This window comes from Macaca nemestrina, chromosome 7 (assembly GCF_043159975.1).
Source record: "Macaca nemestrina isolate mMacNem1 chromosome 7, mMacNem.hap1, whole genome shotgun sequence".
Classification (NCBI taxonomy): domain Eukaryota; kingdom Metazoa; phylum Chordata; class Mammalia; order Primates; family Cercopithecidae; genus Macaca; species Macaca nemestrina.
In genome coordinates, this window is record NC_092131.1 from 122,810,818 (window position 1) to 122,837,251 (window position 26,434).

Consider the following 26,434-nt stretch of genomic DNA (forward strand, 5'->3'; position numbering starts at 1 on the left):
ACCTAGCGACCTGACTTACTCTGGAATCGCGGTGGACATCGCCAACCTGTTATTCCATTACCAGGCACTCCTCTGCCACACACATGCCAACTGACTTGATGCTTAATAAAACTGCTGCTGCCGATTTGATTCTATTTAATGTATAATTTGAATATTAAACCTTTTAACAGAACTGTCAACAAGGACCTGATTTTTTTGTCAATTGAGCAGGTGGGACCAGTGCAGACAGTAGTGGGTATTTAACTCATAGGACTGTGCACAGCAGGCGTGCGAGTGACCATTAGTGCCCTGGAATAAACAAAGGTGCAGGATGGCGTCAAGTGGAGCATTCTCATAAAAACAGCCAACTCTACGTTAGCCTGTCGCCACCAGACCACCCCACTTCCACTCTAAATATGAGAAGCAGCCATTCTCAGTAGCAAGCTGAGCCAAAATGACTGAAGGCATCTGAACAGGAAACAGGTAGAGAAAGCAAACATCTCAATCAGTTTTGGAATTCTTTATTACTTTGAACCCAAGAGCCACTGATAAATAGCTCAAGCCAATGAAACAGAGAAAGCAGCAGCTTAAACAAAGGAAAATACATTTAAGATTATAAGTCTGCTTACAAGCTTAAAAAGTGACCCAGACAGGAATATCATTGCTAAAAAAAAAAAAAATCCCCTTGTGACCTGGGTACATTTTGCAAAGCCACAGGTTTGCAATGTTACACAAGGGCCAAGGGAGGTCATGAGTTGTCTTTGGTTGTGGGGCCAGAGGGTAACTGTTCATGAAAATAGTGAGTGTCTGAAGATTAAGAAAATCATGCTGCAGCGGAGGATAAGGGAGAGGAAGGCAGGAAGGGAAAGGAGACACCTGAAGGTCAAAAGCTGAGCCCAAGCCTAAGCCCAAGCTCAGGCCCCAGCATGGCACAATTTTGTGAATTAACTCAGGCTGAGTCGCCTCCAGTCTTTGGAATGTCATCTTGTACCGCTGAGGCAGAGGGCAGTAATTGGTGCTCTGGGATAGGAGAAGGGGCAGTTGCTGAAATACAAAATTAATAGTCAGCATCCCGAGTTCCTCAATTGCAGCCAAAATACATGTGTTCAGGCCTTTGGGCAGTATCACCCCCAGAACTACCAGCTGTAGTGTGGTCCATTCCCAAACAGCAACGTGCAAGAATAAGTTTACAATACACTCAGCCCTTCTGGCTTAAGATCAGGGGCTCAGAGGCTGTGACAACTCATGATGCTGAAAATGTATCCAATGAAAACGAAGTACTAGCTCTCTGCTTCATTAAAAGCTCTTGGAAAGAATATTAAATCTCAAGACAACAAAATAATTGAATGCGCAATACATTTGTGTTTTTGTATCCAATATATTACCTTTGTCATTAACAAAAATTATATCTCTCATTATATATTTCTCGGATCTGAAGTTTTTATTCATAATCAGTAATTTCTGTAAAGGACAAATCTGTCTCTATTTTCCATATCATTTAGAAATATACCACATTCACTCTTTGATGTGAACTTTCCCAGGAAATTTCTCTTGTGCCCATTTAGTTTTATAAGAGTGTCATTTTGTGCTATTACATCAATATCCTGTTTTATTTCCATTATGTTTTTCAACAACCAAAGAAAATAAGGTTTTTCTTAAAAAGTTAGACATTTTCTCTTATTAATTCTGTATCCTGATATTTACAGCTGAAGATAAACTATTTTAACTTAAGTGTAAAATGGTTTAGAAGAGCAAATGATACAGTCCACTCAGAGTTTACAAAAAAACACATTTACCAGGTAGACACTTAATAAATAAAACAAGCACTTGGAAAAAGTTCTTTGAAAACAGACCTAGGGACATCCACCTGCATCTTTTGCGCAGATTTCATTAAGAAAAGGCCAGATCTAAAAATGTACTGTCAAGAAACAAGTAAACCAATGCATACATACGTAGGTATTCTAAATAGAGGTTTATGTGGTGTCCATTTAGAGTGACTGATGCAAATACCAGTCGTAGAAGCATTAATCTAAATCTTTCACTCGGCGACAGATTTCCTCTGTGAAGTCTGAGCATTTTGCATTGCCTCCCAAATCTTTTGTCAAGCTCTGAGAAAAGGAAAAAGCAAAAATAAAAGATGTATCCACAAACTAAACTAAACCAAGAAGATTTTAAAGCCCTCAGTGAGATGCCACCTGGGCAAGTTACTTGGCTGCTCTTTCATTTAGTTCCTCATTTCCAAGTGAGGAACCACTCCACCACCATCTACCCAGCCCAGGAGGATCGGGATCCAATCTCATAGTGTATACAACACACTCCGCAAAGAATAAGGCGCTCTCGATGCAAAGGGAGCTTTACCAAAATTTTCCCTTTGTTCACACAATGGACCCTAATACAGATTAGTTGGTCATGGATATTTAAATAAGAGCAAATCTAAACAAGAAGTTTCATAAAAATCCTTGGGAAATATGTCTCAGGAATAGACCTGAGACATATTTTGATCTATTTTTGTTTTTATTATTTTTTGAGATGGAGTCTCACTCTGTTGCCCAGGCTGGAGTGCAGTGGCACGATCCCAGCTCACCACAACCTCTGCCTCCTGGGTTCAAGCGATTCTCCTGCCTCAACCTCCCGAATAGCTGGGATTACAAGTGCATGCCACTATACCCAACTAATTTTTGTATCTGATCTATTTTTGGAGGCTGGGAAACAAATACGAAGGAAATATTTAAATCACTAACTCTTCTTTTTTAAAAAAGAGATGGGGTCTCATTATGTGGCCCAGTCTGGTCTTGAACTCGGAGGCTAAGGTGATCCTCCTGCCTCAGCCTATAGCTGCAACTATAGGCATGCACCACCACAGCTGCCTAAATCATTAACTCTTAAACCTCCCTCTTTAGGAAAGAAAGCCTCCCATACAACCGATCTGTTCTACCAACTTATCCTTTCTTTCCTGCATACAGACCCCAATATATTTAGTTCTCTTTATCTTTCCATCCTACACAATAAAAGGGCTCACTGTGTAATTCAGGCACCTCCCTACTGGGCTGTAGATTATAACTTCCCAAATATAACTTTAAAGAATAAGAAAATCATATGACCTCCAATGTGACTATCACGATATAATTTCAAATTATAGAATTCTTTTTAAAAGAAGGGACCAACTTTGAAGATACTATGCTAAGTGAAATAAGCCAGACTTAAAGGACAAATGCTGTATGATTCCACTTACATGAGGTACCTAGAGTAGTCAAATTCATAGAGACAGGAAGCAGAACGGCGGGTGCCAGAGGATGGGAGGGGGAAGGGAAAGCTACTGTTTAATGGGTGCAGAGTCTCAGTTTGAGAAAATGAAACTGATCTGGAGATGACTGACAGTGATGGTTACATTACAATGTGAATGTACTTAACATTATTGAACTGTATACCTAAATATGGCTAAAATGGTAAATTTTATGTTATGCATATTTTTCACAACTTTTGTTAAAAAGGACCTCAAATTAGGGATGAGTCTTCAAGTGCATTATCTCCTCTCACTTCGGAAATAACCCACCACACTTCTTCCACGGGCCACAGTTGCTTACGGAGGCAGAGAAGCTTGTTGGGTAAGACCCAGACTGGGTGTTAATACCAACTTGGTCATTTAGGAGCTGTAAAACCTTGGACAAATTATTTAATCTCTCTGTACCTCAGTTTCCTCATCTATAAAATGGAATTATAGCATCTATTTCAAAGAGTTATAGAAAAACTTTGCTGAGATATATAAAGAACTTGAAAGTTGTGTAAGTATTCAATTAATATTAGTTATTACTTTTATAAAACTTCTGGATTGCTTTTGTATTATAGATGCACATAGTGTGACATATAAGACTATTGTATTAGAGGCACATCTGCATCTGTATCTGCCACTAGATTCCCAGCTCCTTGAGGCTCAGCATGTTACCCTATTCATCATGTTATTCTTCACACCTTATAAGGTACACTCAATAGACGTTTGTTATGAAGAGGAAAAAGTCGTCTATAAAAATCAATGAACCTGGCTGGGTGCAGTGGCTCAGGCCTGTAATCCCAGCACTTTGGGAGGCTGGGCGGGAGGATCACTTGAGGTCAGGAGTTCGAAACCAGCCTGGCCAGCATGGTGAAACCCCATCTCTACTAAAAGTACAAAAATTAGTTGAGCGTGGTGGCACACGCCTATCATCCCAGCTACTAGGGAGGCTGAGGCAGGAGAATCACTTGAACCAGGGAGGTGGAGGTTGCAGTGAGCCAAGATTGTGACACCGCACCCCAGCCTGGGAGACAGAGCAAGACTCTGTCTCAAAAAAAAAAAGAAAAAAAAAAAAAATCAATGCACCTTGCCAAGGTCACACAGCTAATAATAGGATAATTGGGCATGTACCTGATGCTGGCTCCCAAACCACTGACCTTTCCACTGTACACTGATGTCTTGATGTCAGTGCTTCTTAACTTTTTTTGGATGAAATATCTAGATCCTCACCTCAGAAAATGCACACATATGCACACATACCCCATTCAATCTGGGACTCACATTAAGAATCCTTGTTCAACATCAAATGCTTGGGTCCGCGTGAGAACTATTATCTGTCACTGTCCCTTTTACTCAGATAAAACACATGGAAGCAATGCATTTTACCCAGCACAAGTAAATCAAGATTCCTGTTACCTTTCCATCCTTAATTGTAGCAAAACATGCAGCCTCAATTCTTGCAGCATGGTCAAAAAGTCCCATGTGGCGCAACATCATCACGGCACTGAGCAGCAGGGCTGTGGGATTCGCCATGTCCTTGCCTGCAATGTCTGGAGCTGTCCCATGAACCTACACATTGGGAAAAGTAGCATCATCAGGGGAGAGACAAGAACTAACAGTCCTCTTCTGGGGAAGCTGGAGTCTTAATCATCTTTCCTCAGCAATAGAAAACATGCACTGAAAGCTACTGCGTGCAATTCATCTGATACGGACAGAAGAAATAAAGTCTGGGTTGGGCGTGATAGCTCACACCTGTAATCGCAACACTTTGATAGGCCAGGAGGATCACTTGAGGTCAGGAGTTCAAGACCAGCCTGGGAAACATAGTGAGACCCCATTTCTACAAAAAAATTAGAAATTAGCCAAGTGTGGTGGTGTGTGACTACAGTGCCAGCTACTTGGGAGGCTGAGGCAGGAGGATTGCTTAAGCCTAGCAGTTCAAGCCTGCAGTGAGCTATGATCACACCATTGTACTCCAGCCTGGGTGACAGAACAAGGCCCCAACTCAAAAATAAATAAATAAATAAAGACTTGGAGAAATAAAGAGCTAAACTAATTTTTTTTAAGCATAAAAATATAGACCAACAATCTTTTTCAGTCAATTTTTGGTAAAATATTTTAAGGAAGGAAGGATACATAACAAATATCTGGAGGGAAATGAAGAGATAAACCAAACATATATATATGTACATATAACAAACACAGGCTGGGCGCAATGGCTCACACCTGTAATCCCAGCACTTTGGGAGGCCAAGGCGGATGGATCATCTGAGATCAGGAGTTCAAGAACAGCCTGGCCAACATGGTGAAACCCCATCTCTACTAAAAATATAAAAATTAGCCAGGTGTGGTGGCACACACCTGTAATCCCAGCTACTTGAGAGGCTGAGGCAGGAGAATCACTTGAACCTGGGAGGCAGAGGTTGTAGCGAGCCAAGATCGCACCACTGCACTCCAGCCTGGGTGATGGAGCGAGACTCCGTCTCAAGAAAAAAAAAAAAGCATCATTTTGTTTTGACAATTTGAAAAATGAATTAAAGTGTACTTATACAGATAACTCCTCCTGAGTTCACATGCTGTTCTGACCTGAATTCTGTTTCAGGTGTCAGGGTCCTTACCGACTCAAAAATTGCAACCCCATTGGCTCCAATGTTGCCACTTGGTGTCACACCAAGACCTCCGATCAATCCTGCACACAGGTCACTAGGGGAAAAAAAGCATTTCAAAGAATGTTTTGAAAAATAAAACATCTCACCTAGCACCCAGATTTTAGTTTTTAATTATCATTCTCCACTAAAAGGAACTAGCGTTTCTTGGATAAATGGCTGATTCCAGGGCTAAGGTTAGGAAAATACAGATGAGCTCGAGCAGCTTACTATGTCAGAAAGCAAGGCAAGGTTCAAAGAACAAAGGGCCGTGTCAAAAGGACACAGGAGACATGGTGAAGGGATCCCCACCAGCCAAGTTAGGACAACCTAGGCATCAATATTCATGATTATGATGATGGATATATCACTGAATAAAACAGAAAACCATGTCCACAGCCAGGCTCAGTGGCTCACACCTGTAATCCCAGCACTTTGGGAGGCCAAGGTGGGCAGATCACTTGAGGTCAGGAGTTTGAGACCAGCCTGGCCAACATCGCGAAACGCCATCTCTACTAAAAATACAAAAATTAGCCAGGTGTGGTGGTGTGCACCTGTAATAATACCAACTACTCAGGGGGCTGAGGCAGGAGAAACACTCGAACCTGGGAGGTGGAGGTTGCAGTGAGCCAAGATCATGCCACTGCACTCCAGCCTGAGAGACAGAGCAAGACTCTATCATAAAAAAAAAAAAAAAAAAGAAAGAAAAACAAAACCATGTCCATATTGACAGATAAACAAGAAGGCAAAACATTCTTACAGTTATGTGCCAACTCATAAATACAGAAAAAATGGCCTTAGAAAATCATCATTTGGCCAACATCTTATCTCTCTCTCTCACTGTGTGTGTGTGTGTGTGTGTGTGTGTAAAAGAGAGAGAGAGAGAGAGGCACAAAGGAGGAGAGGAGGAAGAGGAAGGGAGGAAGGAGGAAGGGAGGGAAAATGGGAAGGAGTAATAAAGTAAATGTGATAAAATGCTGACATCTGGGGAATGTGGAATCTGGGTGTTGAGTACAAGGGAATTCTTTGTGCCATTCTTACAACTTTTCTGTAAGTCTGAAACGATGTCAAAAGTTACCAAAAAATAGTAACAATGACCACCCACCTACCTAGCTATACATAACAAAACCTTGAAATCAGTCAATCAATGAAACATTTAAAAACTGGGAAGAGTGAGCTAATGATTAGGGAGAAAGAGCCCAGTGATGATTTGGCAAATAAATGAAGGAACAAGCCACCCAACATGTAATAATTCATATCACAACCTGAATTGTTAGAATTCAATTCATACGTTGTAACACTTTATTTTATAATACTCAATTGAAAATGTTAAGCCATAATTATGTTAGGATGTTTATAAGTAAATTATAGGCTAAAATAAAAAGGTTGCAGCCAGACTCACCTAAGGATGTCTCCATACAAATTTGGCATAACAAGAACATCAAATTGGGAAGGATCTTGTACCATCTACAAGGAATACATTTGTGCATTTAGTAATCAAAATCTGCATCCCCACAACACACACACTATTCACCACAAAAAGTAGCAGGTAAGTGTGAATATATACTTACATTCAAACATACTGTATCAAGGTACATCTCATTAAATTTAATATCTTTACAGTTTTCTGCAACTTCCCTGCATTTTTGTAGAAAAAGCCCATCTGACATCCGCCTGTATTTAATCAAATAAAAACTGCTGAAAAAAAAGTCTTACAGAAAGAAAAGAATCAAATCAAAGAAGTAAAGTAAGTTCGAGAAATTTAAGTTCCAGAAGCCAAGCTACCTGATCTCAATTACAATAAAATTATTTCTTAGGTAGTTAATAAAATATAAGCTGAAAATGTCTTAGGATCCTTCTGAAAGTATAAAAGGGTAAAAATATAAAATAGTTTGATGATAATAGAGAAGACTATATTTTTATAGTGTTGTCTAACAAGAATGAAGAAATATCCACTAATATGATTAAAACTGCTTTCAAAGGTTAACATAATAATTTAAATAGTTTTACTGTTTTGCATGTTCAATGCTTCTCTTAGGTTAGGAAAACTGTTAACATATTCAGAGGACTTTAATAGCCTCTGAATGAGAATTTAAATGGCCAAAGTAACACATCAGGTATTGTTAGCACTACTTTAAGCCTCCCACTATTCCACTTCTAAAACGTATGCTATGTGGCCTCTGCTGATGGCCACAGCATCTGGGGACCCAGAGGCTCCAGCTTCCTTTCCTGATAACCCTCAGTCCCTCCTTGAGCTTCCAGGACCTGAATCACTATCCCCTCCTCATTTGCTCCTGTCATTCGCCCAGTGAGGCACAGTAAACAGGAGACTCCAGGCCGGGCACAGTGGCTCATGCCTGTGATCCTAGCACTTTGGGAGCCCAAGGCAATTGGATCAACTAAGGTCAGGAGTTTGAGACCAGCCTGGCCAACATGGTGAAACCCCGTCTCTACTGAAAATACAAAAATTAGCCAGGCATGGTGGCATGGGCCTGTAGTCCCAGCTACTCAGGGAGCTGAGGCAGGAGAATTGCTGGAACCTGGGAGGCGGAGGTTGTAGGGAGCCAAGATCGCGCCACCGCACTCCAGCCTGGGCAACACAAAGAGACTCCGTCTCAAAAAAAAAAAAAAGGGGGAGTAGACTGACAGAAGAAAGATGCCAGATCTTTGGATTGTTACAAGGTTCTTTTTCAAAGATATTAGGAATCAAGGAGCAAGCTGAAGAGGAGAAAGGGAAGCCCTGTCACTGCTCTCCCACAACAAAGCAAGATGGGGTGCCGGTCCCCGCAAGGAGCTCACATGATGTTGGCTTTGTGCACCGCCGTGACGTTGCTCCGGTGGTTATTCCGGGCATACTCAAAGGCAAATTCAGCAATGCGCTTGCTCGCCCCCTCGGTGATGAGCTTGATACTCTGCACAACTCCATCAACGATCTGCAAGAGAGGAAGTCCCGCCTCGCTGGAAAGCGTGTGACAGCAACGCCGTGGGAGACAGAGGGTGGGGAGTAGACAGTAACATTTGTGGCAGGCCTGCACAGTGCCAGCTAGCATGAGTAATCACACACACTGCTATGTCAATGGGGTTCATATTAATTCCAGCCATAAGAGGGATTATGAGCCCCACTGCACAGATGAAGAAAGCTGAGATGCAGGGACAGTCACCTGCGGAACAGCATACCTGTGAAGTGAGGGATTCAAAATTCAGAGGGCATATTCCCAAGCTTGTGACCTGAACCACCATGCCTTACATCTGTTTGAGTACTGTCAGCCAGACACCTGGTACCAAGACAAACACCCACAACTCCTCACAGAGATAAAGCAGTTCTGTCTCTGGGGTCCCAGATGCACAGAAAGCAGTCCAAGCAGGAATAAAAAGGAATCTGGAGTGAACATACCACATGCTCGATTCCACTGTATTCTCCTTCTGTGTTCTCTCGAATGGTCACAATATTTACATCAGTGTAAGGGGTTTTATAGCCTTCGATAGAGACACATGGTCGAACATTTGCATAAAGGTCAAATGTTTTGCGCAGCAGTAAATTCATAGATGGGTGACCGGCTGCTATTGGGGTCTTCAAAGGGCCTGTTATACAGAAGAAAACTCAGATGACACTAGAAGGCATTCTGGTCTCAGGTGTGACCTACTAACCCACCTAGGCTACCTTGTGAAATGTGTTCTGCCTCTAATTCACTCTCTACCTGAGACTCAAATGAAGGAGGAAAACTTCCTCATGGGAGCTTTCTGAAACATGAACTGCATTTCTCATCTTAAGAACTTCCTGAGGATCAAGCATTGTAATCATGTGCTTGACATGATCTAATCTTTACCATCAACCTGTACAACAGCAACTCTGTTACTGTCATTTGAAAATGAAGAAAAAAGAAAAAAGAAACTAAGAATAAAAAATTTGCCCAAGCCTTCTAGCCAGTAAGTAGCAGAGATGAGATTCAATGTTGGTTCTGTCTGTGGTTTTAAAGCCTATGCTTGCCGGGCGCGGTGGCTCAGGCCTGTAATCCTAGCACTTTGGGAAGCCAAGGCAGGCGGATCACTTGAGGTCAGGAGTCCAAGAGCAGCCTGGCCAACATGGGGAAACCCTGTCTCTACTAAAAATACAAAAATTAGCTGGGCATTGTTGTGCGTGCCTGTAGTCCCAGCTACTTGGAGGCTGAGGCAGGAGAATAGCTTGAACCTGGGAGGCGGAGGTTATAGTGAGCCGAGATCACGCCACTGCACTCCAGCCTGGGCGACAGAGCAAGACTCTCAAAAAATATAAAAATAAAGCTTATGCTGAATTTAAATCTACCCCATGCTAATATTTTTGAATCATGGCCTTAAACATGTATTAATTAAAATAATGATAAAAATGTAGGCCAGGCACAGTGGCTCAGTCAGGCCTGTAAACCCAGCACTTTGGGAGGCAGAGGCAGAAGGATTGCTTGAGCTTAGGTATTCCAGATCAGCCTGGGAAACATAATGAGACCGAATCTCTAAAAAAACTTTTTTAAAAATTAGCTGGGCATGGTGGCACACCTGTAGTCCCATCTACTCAGGAGGCTCAGGTGAGAGGATTGCTTGAGCTCAGGAGGTCAAGGCTGCAGTGAGCTGTGATCACACCACTGCACTCCAGCCCGGGCGACAGAGCGAGACTCTGTCGCAAAAAATAATTAAAATAAATAAATAAATATACAAATGTAAAAATTAAGCAAAAGATACATATAGTTCAAGATTAAATAGAGATACTGTTACTTGGCATCATCCAGTAATACTTTAATGCTTTTACTGGGGGAAAAAAATATCCCAAATGAATAAAGCATCTTACTGTGAGTAGTTTCTTCATAAAAGAATGGCTTTACTTTCACAGAAGGCCAGGCCTTATTCAGTTTAAATGCATAAATTTTCAAAACTATGTAACCCCTGTAGCGGAAATCTGTAAAAACCCCGGTCTCTACTTCAGTGCTACCTTTCAAGCCCATCTTGTTCTTATCCATGGACTCTTTAGCCTCTGAAGGGATCATCCACTTTCCTCCGGGTCCTTGAATGGCAGTGACGTTCCGCTCCTCCCACTGAATAGGTGCCTAGATGCCACATTACAGAGCACAGTGAGCTGGAGAGACTTAAAGGAAACTGACATTCATACTGCAATGATGAACAAACTTATTCAACTTTCAACTTTGTTTTTGAGACAGAGTCCCGCTCTGTTGACCAGGCTAGAGTGCAGTGGCATGATCTTGGCTCACTGTAACCTCCGCCTCCCAGGTTCAAGCGATTCTCTTGCCTCAGCCTCCCAAGTAGCTGGGATTACAGGCGCACGTCACCACACCCAGCTAACATTTTTTGTATTTTTTTTTTTAGAGACGGGGTCTTGCCAGGCTGGTCTCGAACTACTGACCTCAGGTGATCTGCCCACCTCAGCCTCCCAAAGTGCTGGGATTACAGATGTGAGCTACCATGCTCAGCCCTTTTTCAACTTTGGATGCGACTGCTAAAAACAGTAAAGGTCCAGAAAGTTCCTGGCATGCAAGAAGAGATGTCATTCTCTAGCAGGCCCAGAGGAATTCTCCACATTACCTGTGCCCAGTCATCACTCCCAGCCACCACCTGCCCACTTATTTGTTTTTCACAAGGGCTCTTAAGAGTGGCTATAATTAGAGTATCATAAAGAACAGAGGAATATGGTTCACAGAAACATTATATAGTACTGATACATGGATGAAACTTAAAAACATCATGCTAAGTGAAAGAAGCCAATCATAAAAGACCATATAAGATTCTATTTATATGAAATGTCCCAAATAGGCAAACCTATAGATATAGAAAGTAGATGAGTGGTTGGCTGCCTAGGGCTGGGGAGGAAAAAGGGGGAGGAGGTAGGGAGGGAGAGAGACGAAATGGGGAGCGACTGCATAGGGTATGGGGTTTCTTTTCGGGTGAGGAAAATGGTCCAAAATTAGATTGTGGTGATGGCTGCATGACTCTGTGAATGTACTAAAAACCACTGGACTGAAAGGTGCACTTTATAAGGATGAATTAGGCCCGGCGTGGTGGCTCAATGCCTGTAATCCCTGTACTTTGGGAAGCCAAGGTGGGTAGATCACCTGAGGTCAGGAGTTCTAGCCCAGCCTGGCCAACATGGTGAAACCCCGCCTCTACTAAAAATACAAAAATTAGCTGGGTGTGGTCGCGGGCACCTGTAATCCCAGCTACTCGGGAGGCTGAGGCAGGAGAATAGCTTGAACCTGGGAGACAGAGGTTGCAGTGAGCCAAGATCACGCCATTGCACCCCAGCCTGTGCATTAAGAGTGAAACAATGTCTCAAAACAAATGAAAAATAAAAATAAAAAATAAATAAAAGGATGAATTGTATCTTGATAAAGCCGTTTTTAAAAAACAATATTATATTTTTAAAAATATATATATAGGCCAGGCCCAGTGGCTCACACCTGTAATCCTGGAGGCCAAGGTGGGCAGATCACCTGAGGTCAGGAGTTCGAGATCATCCTGACCGATATGATGAAACCCATCTCTACTAAAAATACAAAAATTAGCCAGGTGTGGTGACATGTGCCTGTAATCCCAGCTATTTGGGAAGTTGAGACAGAAGAATCACTTGAACCCAGGAGGTAGAGGTTGCAGTGAGCCAAGATCGCTCCACTGCACTTCAACCTGGGCAACAAGAGCAAAACTCTGTCTCAAAAAAAAAAAAAATTTTATATATATATATATATATATATATATATATATGAAGTATAGAAATATATATATGAAGTATAAGAATATATATATAGGAATATAGGAATTATGAAATCCAAATCAGATCCCATATATATATATATGTATTGCATAACCTATGAATGTATCAGTTGAAGGTATAAACAAACATCCCTTTCTCTCTACCTACATCCTTCATGTGTGTACACACACATTTAACAGCCAGCACACTGAGCATGTCCTAGGACAGAAGTTCAGAGACAGACACAGTGCTGGTCACAAGCAGCTTACAGCTGAATCCACTTCCAGAATTTTAAAATTATCTACCTGTATCAAAGGCTCAGCTGTTAGAAGTAATAACACTCCATTCTTGATAACACATCAAAAACTTTATTTTAAAGAGATTATTTCAAAAGCGCCTATATAGATTTTTGAAACATCAATTCTAGTCTTTTTTTTTTTTTTTTTTTGCAAAAAGGTGGGTGATTTGGCAGGGCTTAAAAGCAGGACTTAAAGATCCACAAATACTACAGTACTACTTTGATTACTTTACATATAACTGATGCCAACGCAGGAGTTTAAACTATCAACAATAGGAGCAGCCAGCCAGGTGCGGTGGCTCACGCCTATAATCCAAACACTTTGGGAGGTGAAGGTGGGAGGATCGCTTGAGCCCTAGAGTTCAAGACCAGCCTGGGGAATACAGCGAGACCTCATCGAAAGAGAGGAAGGAAGGAAGGAAGGAAGGAAGGAAGGAAGGAAGGAAGGAAGGAAGGAAGGAAGGAAGGAAGGAAGGAAGGACGGACGGACGGACGGAAGGAAGGAAGGAAGGAAGGAAGGAAGGAAGGAAGGAAGGAAAGGCAGTAGCAAACACTGAGATACACACTGTTAAAGTGACAATCTGTGGAGATGAACAACAGACCTTACTAAATTTCATAGAAATGTGTACAATGCATCCTAAAAGTTCACAGAATCCAACTGGCTAAGAAAACTTTTCAGTGAATCATCATTAAATGTATTTTTTAAGCCCACTTACTTTGGCAGCATCAAAAATCTTCATAACTGCAGCTGAAATTTCTGGGCCAATACCATCTCCTGGAATTAAAGTTACCGTCTGAACCTGAACATAAGAAATCATCAAAGAAGACAGTAAGAATTTTTATTTTTGAAGGCTTAAAAAAGAATATTTTGACAGAGAAATCCACTTTATGAGATGTCTCAGAGAGATTCAAATGTTGTTAAGAAAACAGATATACCTCCCCCAGGGTCATCAAAGGGGAGGCAGGAATCAACAGACAGAGACTCTGCAATCCTGCTCTTACCTGAGCTCAGAGGTTTTAAAAAGAACCCAAATGATACTCTTTACTTAAACAAAAATAAATTAAACTATCAAGTAGATTTCCTAATTGCTATTTCTTTTCAGACAAGCTGCAAAGAGACCAATTAATTCAAACCTTTAAAACCAAAGACAACAACAACAAAAAATTAACCATGTTCTCTCACTAAAATTTAGAGGGTTTCTCATGAAGGCAAGTGTTTTCCTTTCCTTTTCATTGTGATCCCGGAAAGCTTCTCATGCAACTTCTTCTTCAGTCTTGCAAAACACTTTCAGACACATTTCTAAAATATTACTGAGGTCTGTTTTGGTACTCAGGGAAAATCAGACTTTTTATCAAGAGAGCTTCCATTTTTTTTCTTAGTTCCTCTATAAAACTGTCTGCTTAAATCTAAGAGTAATCTACATAAGCTTGGCAAAGTTGATCTGCAACTAAAAAGAATAGTATCCGTCATCATACCTGCAAAGCCTGAGTCACACTTAGAATGACAATTATTGTTTTTATAATGTAACAGCAATGATTTACTCTAAGGCTTCAGGCAAAACGAAGCCAGCATTTCAAACGCAGAAATAAAAATATGTAAGGAGAAGATCAGCACCTCTTTTTCCATTTGGGAACCATATATTTTATTTTCTTGGGACTTCACCCCACCTAGGGGCTTGGCTTTTTATCAATTCTAGTTGCTTGAACTGCATTTAAAAAAAATCACTAATTCAAGTTTCCTTGGTCCTTTGCTTCCAATGATTGTCTGCCCAGATTGGTGGACTAATTATTTCTGATTTTTTTCTGTACAACTGAAGAGACATTTTTATTTTTTTCATCTTTCTAATTTTCAGTTTTTATGTTTTAGAGATGAGGACTCACTACATTGCCAGGCAAGAGCGCAGTGGCTACTCACAGGTGTGACCACAGCTCACTGCAGCCTCGAACTCCTGGCCTTAAGCAAGTCTCCCACCTCAGTCTCCCACCTCAGTCTTAGCCAGGGCTAAGGCTCATACCAGTTTTCTCAGGTTGAAGAAATCTTTAAAAAAATAAATATATTCTCTTATTTCTTCAAAAATAATCTCCTCCATCAAGCAAATTTTTTTTTTCAAATAAATAGCCTGAAAATTAAATAATAGCAGACAGCAATGATCATCTTATTCGCTTTCAGAATGCGTTTGAAATGCTAGCATGGCTACCCTCGAGCCTGAAGTGCAAGCCCTATCCTGCATTCTTGGCATAAGCAGAGTCAAAAGAACGCTTTGGCTGCTTCTTCCTGTTCTCCCAACATGTAATAATAAATGTCATCAAGTCAACAGAAAATCTACTTTTCTTCCACAATACAGAAAGTAAATGGGGGAAAAAAAGTACTATGGTCTTATAAATCTTACATGGCATAGATGTTATATGGGAGTATAGGAATTATGAAATCCAAATCAGATTCCGTAAAAGGCAGGGGTGGGAATTAAAAACAAATAGGAAGTCACTGACCCACAGTCTTAGAATGTTCCAAAAATGTGGTATCAGCTTTTAAAGCACAGAACTCTGATGCTGGGAATTCTAAAAGCAGCAGATTTAATGAACAACAGATGATCTACTACTGCGATAGTCTACAAAGCCTATATAAGGAAAGTACAAGCCTATAGGGCTTATAGATGTTCGAGGCATTCCTAATTGGCATTCCATCTACTGGGTTTAGGGAAGCTCATAAAATAACAACGCAAAGCAGGTTTTGAAGCTTCTCAACAATTTTCTCTCAACTTGTACAAGTTTTGAAAAAAGCTGTCTCACCGAAACAAGATTGTGAAATAAAATAACAGGCTCAAGGGTACTTTCTATCTATTTTTAATAAGGCTCCTTCAAGATATTAATGTGACAAACTTACATAGCCAGCTGTCAGACAATTCTTTCAAATGTGCAAGTAACCTAATAGATTTGTGCATGTCAGTCAATAATTTCAACATACATTATAAATATGGCCAATTTTCCCTAATTTTAAATGAATGGAGATAAAATGCTATGTAATAAATATATTAGAGCATCTTTCTTGAGAAACTTCTAAAAGGAAAAAATAAAAGACATAATTATACTCACACCACCAGTAAAACCTCTGGTCACCTGTTTTGGGTTGTGGAATGCCCCCAGCAGCCGAGAGACCTATATTAATATCAACAGAGAGACATCATGCACAGAATTAAACCACACACAGTAAAGAAGAGCGAGGAAGTCCTGATGGTTGGTAATGCTGCAACTTGGCACAGATATATTCAGTAGCTTCCCAGGAATACAAATCTCATGTATTAGCTCAATGTGGCAAGCTAACTCAGATTTGAAAGCCTAAATACCCAAATTTTTATTTTAGATTGACAACCTAAGTACTATATATTTCAAAGTCAATTTAACTAATATAAGTTGTCAAATAAAAGATGTTGAAGGTAGAATAAAACTACTTTTTCAGCTCAAACATACGGACTTTTCTCAGATGAGTGGATCATTTTGTGCCAACATTCTTGACCATCAGGTCAATTTAAGGGTAACATATACTCTAAGAAAATAACTATTAATTTTAGAGCCAGGATGTTCCTCATGAAATCCAGAGCACAACTCACTTATTTCTTGTTGTTTTAGGCTTTTTGAGACGGAGTCTCCCTAGGTTGCCCAGGATGGAGTGCAGTGACTATTCAAAGGCACAATCATAACTCGCTACAGCCTCCAGCTCCCGGGCTCAGGTGACCCTCTTGCTTCAGCCTCCTGAGTAGGTGGGATTACAGGTGTGCACCACGACACCTGGCAACTTGCTTATTTCATAAGGGAAGACACTGGTCCCAAAGAAGAGGATTTGCCTAAGGTCACACAGCGAATAATTGGCAAAATGGAAACCCACATACAGGTCTTCTGACTTCTGACTCCAGTGCTCCTTCAATTATACATTGTATCTATTCTGTGAATATTAAGAAATTACACTTTATAGTAAAATCTAAGAAAGTTTATTTAATACCATCTGATGCCCATGCCATACAGAATAAAGATTTTAAATAAATTATTGTTTCTTCTGATAATATAGGTAATGTGGTCATTACTGTCAGTTTGCTGGGACTAGGAAAAGATACAAAAAATAAAATAAAAGTTACCCAGTAATCCCACCACACCAAGATATTACCACTGGTACGTGTTTTGTTTTGTTTTTTCTCTCCAATTAACATTATCATATACCAGAAATATAAATTTTAAAGGTTTATTATAAACTTTAATAACTTAGTCCTTGAGAACAGGTACAAAGTCATACTACATTACTATAAACAATATAAAAAAAGAATCTACATAGACCAAAGGTATTAAAATGCATTAATTTTTTTTTTTTTTTTTTTTTTGAGACAGAGTTTCACTCTTGTTGCCCAGGCTGGAGTGCAATGGTGCAACCTCGGCTCACTGCAACCTCCACCTCCCGGGTTCAAGCGATTCTCCTGCCTCAGCCTCCCGAAAGTAGGTGGGATTACAGGCATGCACCACCACGCCCAGCTAAGCTTTTTGTATTTTTAGTAGAGATGCGGTTTCTCCATGTTGGCCAGGCTGGTCTCAAACTCCTGACCTCAGGTGATCCACCCACCTTGGACACCCAGGAGTGCTGGGGAATTACAGGCATGAGCCACCGCAGCCAGCCGCATTAAATTTTTTTAAAAGCAACTTTTTCTCCTGCTAGATACATGAGCAAAGACACATTTGTTGTATCCTGTCTTGATATTTTTTTCTGGGGTCCAAACCTTTGCTGAAATATTTATTGGCATCTAACAACCAATAGCCAAAAAAGGTATGAATGAATTTTATTCTCTAATCTTCTGGTATCTATAGTGATGACTCTGCGTTGAAAATAAGACACGGCCAAATCCAAAAGAATACTCTATGCCAAAACCATTGGCCAAAATGTTAATCCTAGGGCATGATTCATCCACCAGCGAGTGGGCTATTAGAAGGGAGGCCATTTAAAGGCTACTTTGTGACAAGAAAATGGGCACGTGTCCTTTCTTCTCTCCCTGAACAAAAAAGAAGGAAAAGACATTCACACAAAACTCATGTCCTTGTGACAGAAGACCCAACCAACCAGCCTGGGCAACAAAGTGAGACCCTGTCTCTACAAAATTAGCCAGGTATGGTGGCGCACACCAATGGTCTCAGCTACGTGGGAGGCTGAGTCGGCTTGAGCTCAGGACTGCCTGAGCCCAGGAGTTTGAGGTTTCTGTGAGCTATGAAAATCAGCCTCTGCACTCCAGCCTGGGTAACGGATCAAAAAAAAAAAAAAAAAAAGGAAAGAATGAAAAGGACCAGACCAAAATGACTGATTTTAACATGTAAACCCATCCTACCTGCGTATGCTGGGGGCAGCAATGGAAACCCAGGAGCGTAAGGATTTGTGTTTTGTTCACTGTTGTATCTAGTGTCTAGAACAGTCCCTGGCTCATAGAAGGTAATCAATAATTAAAAACAAAAGAAACTGAGTCCAGCCTCAGTCACATCTCTACCTGAAGAGTTTCCAACCCAGCAAAGAGCATTAATACTTGCAATGATCTTCTTTTCCATGTTTGTCATCACTCTTGCATGATCTTAGAATAAAGTAGTACTGCACCTAAGTCATCACAACGACCCAGAACTTTAAGTAAAATAAAATTTCCCAAACCACCCTTTAAAGGTTACTTTGTGACAGACAGAGAATAAAACTGACATGAGGCTGGGTGCCGTGGCTCACGCCTGTAATCCCAGCACTTTGCGAGGCTGAGGCGGGCAGATCACCTGAGGTCAGGAGTTCAAGACCAGCCTGACCAACATGAAGAAACCCTGTCTCTACTAAAAATACAAAATTAGCCGGGCGTGGTGGCACATGCCTGTAATCCCAGCTACTCAGGAGGCTGCGGGAGGAGAATCACTTGAACCCGGGAGGCAGACGTTGCAGTGAGCCAAGATCGCGCCATTGCACTCCAGCCTGGGCGACAAGAGCAAAACTCTATTTAAAAAAAAAAAAAAAAAAAAAAAAAAGAAGGCCGGGTGCAGTGGCTCAGGCTTGTAATCCCAGCACTTTGGGAGGCTGAGGCGGGTGGATCACCTGAGGTCAGGAGTTCAAGACCAGCCTGGCCAATGTGGTGAAACCCTGTCTCTACTAAAAACACAAATATCAGCCGGGTGTGATGGTGGGCGCCTGTAATCCCAGCTACTTGGGAGGCTGAGGCAGGAGAATCACTTGAACCTGGGAGGTGGAGGTTGCAGTGAGCCAAGATCATGCCATTCCACTCCAGCCTGGGCAACAGGATCGAAACTCTGTCTCAAAAAAAAAAAAAAAAAAAAAAGTGACATGAGTTCTTTCTCCTCTCCCAGCCCAAAAAAGAGGAAAAAGACATTCACACAAAACTAGCTTATGTCTTTGTGACAGAAGATCTGACCAATCAGCCTAGGCAACAGAGTGAGACCCCTACCTCTACAAAAAAATTTTAAATATTAGCCGGTATGGTGGCACACACCAGTAGTCCCAGCTCCATGGAAGGCTGAGACGGCAGGATTTCTACTGTATAGAATACTCATATACTCATATACATATATATATATATATATATATATCTCACATCATTTTATTTATATAAAACCTGTAGAGATAGGCATTAGTGGCACTTTTCAGATGAGGAAACTGAAGCCAGGTTGATGGAGCCTGGACCAAAACCCTGAACTTTGGACTTCAGGTCGTGGGCCATCTTAATCCGTAACTCATTTCCTTTTTTTACCTCCGGGCTCCAACTTAAAAACATGTAAATAATGTTGTACACAGGTTCTGAGATGCGTTTAAAAAAAAAAAACCTTTTTTTTTTTTTTTTTTTTTTTTAAAGACAGAGTCTTGCTGTTACCCAGGTAAGAGCATGATCTCCACTTACCACAGCCTCCACATCCTGGGTTCAAGCGATTCTCCTGCCTCAGCCTCCTGAGTAGCTGGGATTACAGGAGCATGCCACCACACCCAGCAAATTTTTGTATTTTTAGTAGAGATGGGGTTCCAACATGTTGGCCAGGCTGGTCTTGAATTCTCCACCTCAAGTGATCCGCCCGCCTTGGCCTCCCAAAGTGCTAGAGTTACAGGCATGAGCCACCATGCCTGGCCACAAACAATCAATCTTAAATGTAAACTCAACAGAGGAACTGTCCTGATTGAAACCGGCATCCAGTTCTGCACCTCCACCATCTTGGGGTCAGCCTCTGAGCCACCTTCTGCTCCAATCCCTAAAGTGAGAAGCTGGCCCAGTAGTCAAATGACTCTGCCAAAGGTCACACAGGGAGTACATGTCAGAGAACCTCATCGTCTGACTCCACAACCCAACACTTTCTGAATACCTACTATGAGGGTTTTTTCGTGCAGATCACACTAAAGGCAAAACAAATTTACCAGCACAATCATTATCAAGTGTTGCTTTAGTGCCTCACTGTGAAGGCAAATGTACCTACCAAAGATGAATTGGGTATTTAATGTAAGTTCAGAGATTAAAGGACTGAGTTCAGTTTTCACAGTGACACAGAAGTTGCTTTACTTTTAGGAGCAAATGTGACATAAGCCTTATCAACACAAGCAAATCTGGGTCTGAAGAGCGTGACAAAGTAGAATCTAGTTATTGAACAAAAAAGCCAGTTAACGCCGGGCGCGGTGGCTCACGCCTGTAATCCCAGCACTTTGGGAGGCCGAGGCGGGCGGATCACGAGGTCAGAAAATCAAGACCATCCTAACACAGTGAAACCCCGTCTCTACTAAAACTACAAAAAATTAGCCGGGCGTGGTGGTGCGCGACTGTAGTCCCAGCTACTCGGAGGCTGAGGCAGGAGAATGGCGTGAACTCGGGAGGCGGAGCTTGCAGTGAGCAGAGATCGCGACACTGCACTCTAGCCTGGGCGACAGAGCGAGACTCCGTCTCAAAAACAAAAAACAAAAAACAAAAAACAAAAAACAGTTAATGATGCCCATGAAAACCACTGTCTGTTGGATGACAGATAAACATATTGATAAGAAAGCTTCAGATTTTTGTGTTCCTTCCGTAAATACCAAGTGCTTTCGCATACATTATTTTATTTAATACTCAAACGACTCCGTGATGTTAAGTATAGATATTCACAGATGGGCATATTAAGGCTTAGAGATGTTTAGCAATTTACTTAGGGTCACATAGTCAATCAGTGGCATTGCTAGGATTTAAATCTGGGACTCCTAAATTCCAGTACAGAGATCTTTTCATTAAATAACAGTGCATCTCTGGACCTCTCTTTAAACCGAAAAAAAAAGAGAAAAGTAGTATCAAACTTATAGAAAAACGTTAAATTGCTTATGGATTTCTAGGGGACCACCCTTTCGTAGCAACAGGAGACTTGAGGCCTGATGGCCTGTACCCATAATTTGTTATGTGACCTTGGGAAATGGGAACCAAGACACCTAGGTTCCTCTCCCAGCTGACACCGACCTCCTGTGTGACCTTGAGCAAGTTCTTCTTCAGGCACAGGTTAGGTCCACTGAGAAGCTAAGGAACCGCATAGATGATCTAAAACCCTTTCCAGCTCCGGCATCTGAGCTGTCAAGGAGAGCTAAAGCGTTCCAGATTGCAGAATTCCCACCAATGAAAGGTAAAAGGAAGGCTCTCCTGGTCTCTCTCTGAAGGTTCAGATGGTAATTCCAAGGTGTAAGATGCCCTATATCCTCTGAAGGGGAAATAGCTACAAGAGCACTAGAGGTCTGACTGGGATGAGCGCCAAAGGGAAAACAATCTGATAGGGAAAAGGGCCCCAGGATTCTCTCACCTGGGAAAACCTCCCAAGCTCAACGCCAGTGCCCGTGGCACCTGCGGTTCCCCGGCCAAGAGCCGCAGAGACAGCGGATGAGAGGTCTGGGCGTTGCTGAGAGGATCAGTCCGGCAGCAGGGCCGCAGCCAGGGCAGAGGTTCCCGTGACTTTCCCGGGCTCGGCGCGAAGCCTGGACTCTGGCCCGGGAGGATGCGGGTGACGGCAGCCGGGTCTCGGCAGGAGCAGGACCGGCGCCCCCCGCCTTGACCTTGATGCCGTCCCCGCCTCTGCGCTGCTGACCGGGCCCGGGGCGGCCCATAAACTGCGAGCCGGCCACGGAGCGCGGGGCACGGGCGGCCAGGACCGGCTCCCAAGCTGACCCCGCGGGCCGCCACCGCCACCCTGTCTGGCCTGCGCGCCCGCCCACACCCGGCACGCGGCCGGCTCTCCTGCCAGCCCTTGCGACCAGCCTCCCTGCCACACGCCGGCCTGCCAGCGCTCACCTTGGAGATCCACGCGGGCCCAGCCATCGCTTTCCCTCCTGGCTCCGCGGCGACAGCGGCAGCAGCAGTGCGCAAGCGCCCTCCCCACCCTCGGAGCCCGCCCCTGCACGGCCACGCCCCTTAGGAGCCCCGCCCCCGAGACCGCCTCAGGATTGCTTCGCGCTCGCTCGCTGCCCCGCCCCTGGACATTCCACTGGCCAATGGCCGGGCTCGTCTCTCTGTGACTTTCCTGGCTGAGCGCCAGGCGGACCCGGAAACTGCCTAGCCGGGATCTCAGGGAAAGCTTCCTCCTCTACTCCCTGGTTCATTGACTCGCTGTTTAGGTAAGACGTTTGTTCCACACCTACTAGGTGCTGATTAATCTTCTAGGATCTTGGGGATATAGCGCTTCTCATAGAGTTTACAATCCCGTGGAGGAAGACACATAATTTTCTCATTCCACAAATTTTGATTTTTTTTTTTTTGAGACTGGGTCTCGCTCTCTCGCCCAAGCTGGAGTGCAGTAGCGCGAAGAGGTTCACTACAAAGCCTCGACCTCCTGGGATCAAATAATTACTAAGCCCAGCGATCTGCTCGCCCCAGGCTCACAAAATGAGCCACTGTGCCTGGCCGAATTTTATTTTTTACCAGCTTTATTGAAGTACAATTTATATATCATAACGTTTACTCACTCTAAATGTACAGTTCGATGATTTTTAGTAAATGTAAACAGTTGCACAACCATCACCACAATCCAGTTTTTGAGCATATAAAAATGTTCCTTGTGTCCATTTATAGTCAATCCCGCTCCTGTCCTCAATCCCAGGCAACTACTAATCTGTCTTTTTAGCTCTACAAATATTTCTGAGGGTCAACTAGATGCCAGCCACTGTTTTAAGTGCTGGGGCTTAGTGTCCAGTAGGAAAGACAGGCATCAATCAAGTGTCACACACATATGTCATTAAAACTGTTGTGCCAAGAAGCAAAAGAGCAAGGAGCTATGGCAAGGCAAAATCAGGCAACCTGATTCAAACCTAACCTGGAGATCAGGGAATGCTTCTCTGAAGAAATAACATCCATACTTACCTTTCCCCTCGTCCTCTCCCTGTCCATCACAAACTCCTGAGCTCCTGCTGATGGCCAGGCCTCTAGCTGGGTGCCAAGGGAGGTCAGGTGTTTAAACCAGTCTCTGCTACCCTACCCTGGGAAGGGTTCTATCCAGAGAGGAGCTGCCCACCCACCCAGAGAGGTGATGAGTGCAGTAGAGGAGTGATCCCAAGCGCTTTTATGACCTAAATAATAAACTGCAGCTAAGTCTGTGGCCTTGTCAGGAAGGAGGGCTTTTATCAGCCCCTTTCCATTGGGCCTCTCCCCCTCATCAGGCCCTGACAGTCCCATCCTAAAGTGTTCTCCCACAGTTCCTCCATCCCCAGTGTGTCACCCCTGCCCTCCTTCAGGTCTGAGCACCTCGGGCACAGGCTCTTATAACAGCCTCTTCACCCGCCAAGCTGCCCTCCCGGTCTTCCCCTTCAGGCACAGCTCTGACCAGGGCTCGCCCTGGCTCTGAAACCCCCTGGCTCTCCCTTGCACTCTCCTCTCACACCACTGTCTTTTTTCAGCCTGATTTCCCACCACCCCTTCCAGCCCCAAAGACCTGGAGCGCCAGCCAACTAGGACTGCTGGCCAGCCCCCAAATACTTCCCATATTTTACCTCTCTGTGCCTATGGTCATGCCATTCCCTCAGCTTCAATGCCCTGTTGCCCCACTTCTACTGGCTGAAATTCCAGCTCCTTGTCAAGACTCAGCTTACATGTTCGGAAGTAGTAAAAGTTGTAAAAGCTCCCAGGACCCACAAATGTGTCCCCCGCTCCCTACTCAGAGCCCTCTAGCACTTGGCTCCCACCTCTCCTGGGAAACATCACATTCTCTTCTGCTGTGTGCCATTGAGAAGATATGCTTTGGGCCAGGCGTGGTGGCTCATGCCTGTAATCCCAGCACTTTGGGTGGCCGATGCAGGTGGAACACTTGAAGTCAGGAGTTGGAGACCAGCCTGACCAACATGGCGAAACCCTGTCTCTACTGAAAATACAAAAATTAGCTGGGCGTGGTGGCACATGCCTGTAATCCCAGCGACTCAGGAGACTGAGGCATCAGAATCGCTTGAACCCAGGTGGCAGAGGTTGCAGTGAGCCGAGATCATGGCACTGCACTCCAGTCTGGGTGACAGAGCGAGACTCTTTCAAAAAAAAAAGAGAGAGAGAGAAGATATGCCTTAAGTCCAGAGATAATCTTGATGATCTCTTATGACTTCGTTTCTGGAACAGACACTGGTACACAAGGAATACTTGCTGCTCAGTGATTGTGAAATAAACATTGATTGACTTTGTCCAATCTTCATTTAATCTTCACAACAATCCTATGAGAAAACTGAAGTACAGCTAGTAAGTGATGATGCTGGCATTCACACTAGGAAGCTTCCTAAGTATTAAGGCAGTTCTCCTACCTGCTAAACTTCTTCTGAGGGCCAGTCCAATCCTACGAAGGCTTCCCAAGCCAGTCTCTATCAAGTGCACTGTGAGAACAAAAAATGAACAAGACCCACCACTGCCCTCCAGATCTAGTGAGGGAGAAACTCAGAAGTCTCAGAGGGAGGTTGGGTGGTGATCAAGGAAGATGCCACAATGGAGATGGCATTTGAGTCAGTCCTTGAAGAGGTAAAATGTCAGCAGCTAGAGGGACATGCAGGAGAAAAAAATGACCTCACCTTGAGCTGAGATCTGTTCCCTGAGTCAGCCCTTGGCTCCAGAAGCCCCAGTCACCATTCCTCGAACATGTTCTAGAATTCCTCCAAGATGCAGATCACTCTCCTCTGGAAAAGCCCTTTTTCCCTGTCCCTTGCACTGTGTAGTGCCCAGAGATACCATCAGCAAGGTATGTTTGGATAAGATGGTGGGAAAACTTTGCCACTCAGGAGAAGAATCTGGAAAGTGCACCCTTATCTGTAATAACAAGCACTATCTAATCCAGGTGTGCTTCACTCTAAGGGAAAAAAAAGATTTTAAAATCAAGAGGCCAGGCGTGGTGGCTCACTCCTGTAATCCCAGAACTTTGGGAGGCCGAGGCGGGTGGATCGCCTGAGGTCAGGAGTTCGAGACCAGCCTGGCCAGTATGGTGAAACCCTATCTCTAAATTAGCCAGGCGTGGTGGTGTGCGCCTGTAGTCCTAGCTACTCAGGAGACTGAGGCAGGAGAATCATTTAAACCTGGGAGGCAGAGGTTGCAGTTATTCAAGTTCGCGCCACTGCATTCCAACCTGGGTGACAAAGCGAGACTCTGCCGCAAATAAATAAATAAATAAATAAATAAATAATAAAATCAAGATAGCCATTTTTAAGTGAACAAATCAGCAAAACAGAATATAAGTATTCACATACCAAGTGTTTCTTTTTTGGTACAAAAGAAATTCATTTCAACAGTTTTCCTACTTGATTTAAAATATTATTTTCATTAAAGATATGATTGGCAAAGGGTTCATCCCTTTCTCTAAGTTAGGAAAAGACCCAACAAATTGGTGAAGAAGGTATGAGGACTTTAGTAAATAAATGGGAAAGGGGGGCCGGGCGCGGTGGCTCACGCCTGTAATCCCAGCACTTTGGGAGGCAGAGGTGGGTGGATCACAAGGTCAGGAGTTCAAGACCAGCCTGGCCAAGATGGTGAAATACAAAAAATTACTACTAAAATACAAAAAATTAGCCGGGCGTGGTGGCGGGCACCTGTATTCCCAGCTACTGAGGAGGCTGAGGCAGAGAACTGCTTGAACCCGGGAGGTGGAGGTTGCAGTGAGCTGAGATCACGCCACTGCACTCCAGCCTGGGCGACAGAGCAAGACTCCGTCTCAAACAAAACAAAACAAAAAACATAGGCCTGGTGCGGTGGCTCATGCCTGTAATCCCAGCACTTTGGGAGGCTGAAGCGGGCAGATCATAAGGTCAGGAGTTCAAGACCAGCCTGGTCAACATAGTGAAACCCCCTCTCTACTTAAAATAGCCAGGCATGGTAGTGCACGCCTGTAGTCCCAGCTACTGGGGAGGCTGAGGCGGGAGAATCACTTGAACCTGGGAGGTGGAGGTTGCAGTGAGGCGAGATTGCACCACTGCACTCCAGCCTGGGTGACTGAGTGAGACTCCATCTCGGGAAAACAAAAAAGGGAAAAGGACCTGAATAATCAATACACAGCCA

The 26,434-nt window shown here is 43.3% G+C and overlaps 1 protein-coding gene across 2 annotated transcripts; it reads right to left on the reverse strand.

Moving 5' to 3' along the window:
* Positions 1-484: 484 nt before the first annotated feature.
* Positions 485-23,323, reverse strand: LOC105493148 (isocitrate dehydrogenase (NAD(+)) 3 catalytic subunit alpha). 2 transcript variants are annotated; one of them, XM_011760612.2, is made up of 11 exons: positions 22,217-22,355; positions 16,014-16,076; positions 13,637-13,720; positions 10,853-10,967; positions 9,287-9,474; positions 8,692-8,825; positions 7,464-7,566; positions 7,295-7,359; positions 5,866-5,950; positions 4,664-4,816; positions 485-2,087 (listed from the first exon to the last, which is right to left on the reverse strand). In XM_011760612.2, exons 1-11 carry the CDS (start codon positions 22,241-22,243, stop codon positions 2,004-2,006), a joined length of 1,101 nt encoding a protein of 366 aa, XP_011758914.1. In that variant the 5' UTR covers positions 22,244-22,355; the 3' UTR covers positions 485-2,003. The 2 variants fall into 2 exon arrangements, with proteins under 2 accessions (XP_011758914.1, XP_070956951.1); XM_071100850.1 differs by lacking the exon at positions 22,217-22,355 and adding an exon at positions 23,282-23,323 and having other exon boundaries at positions 1,395-2,087.
* Between the last annotated feature and the right edge of the window lie 3,111 nt (positions 23,324-26,434).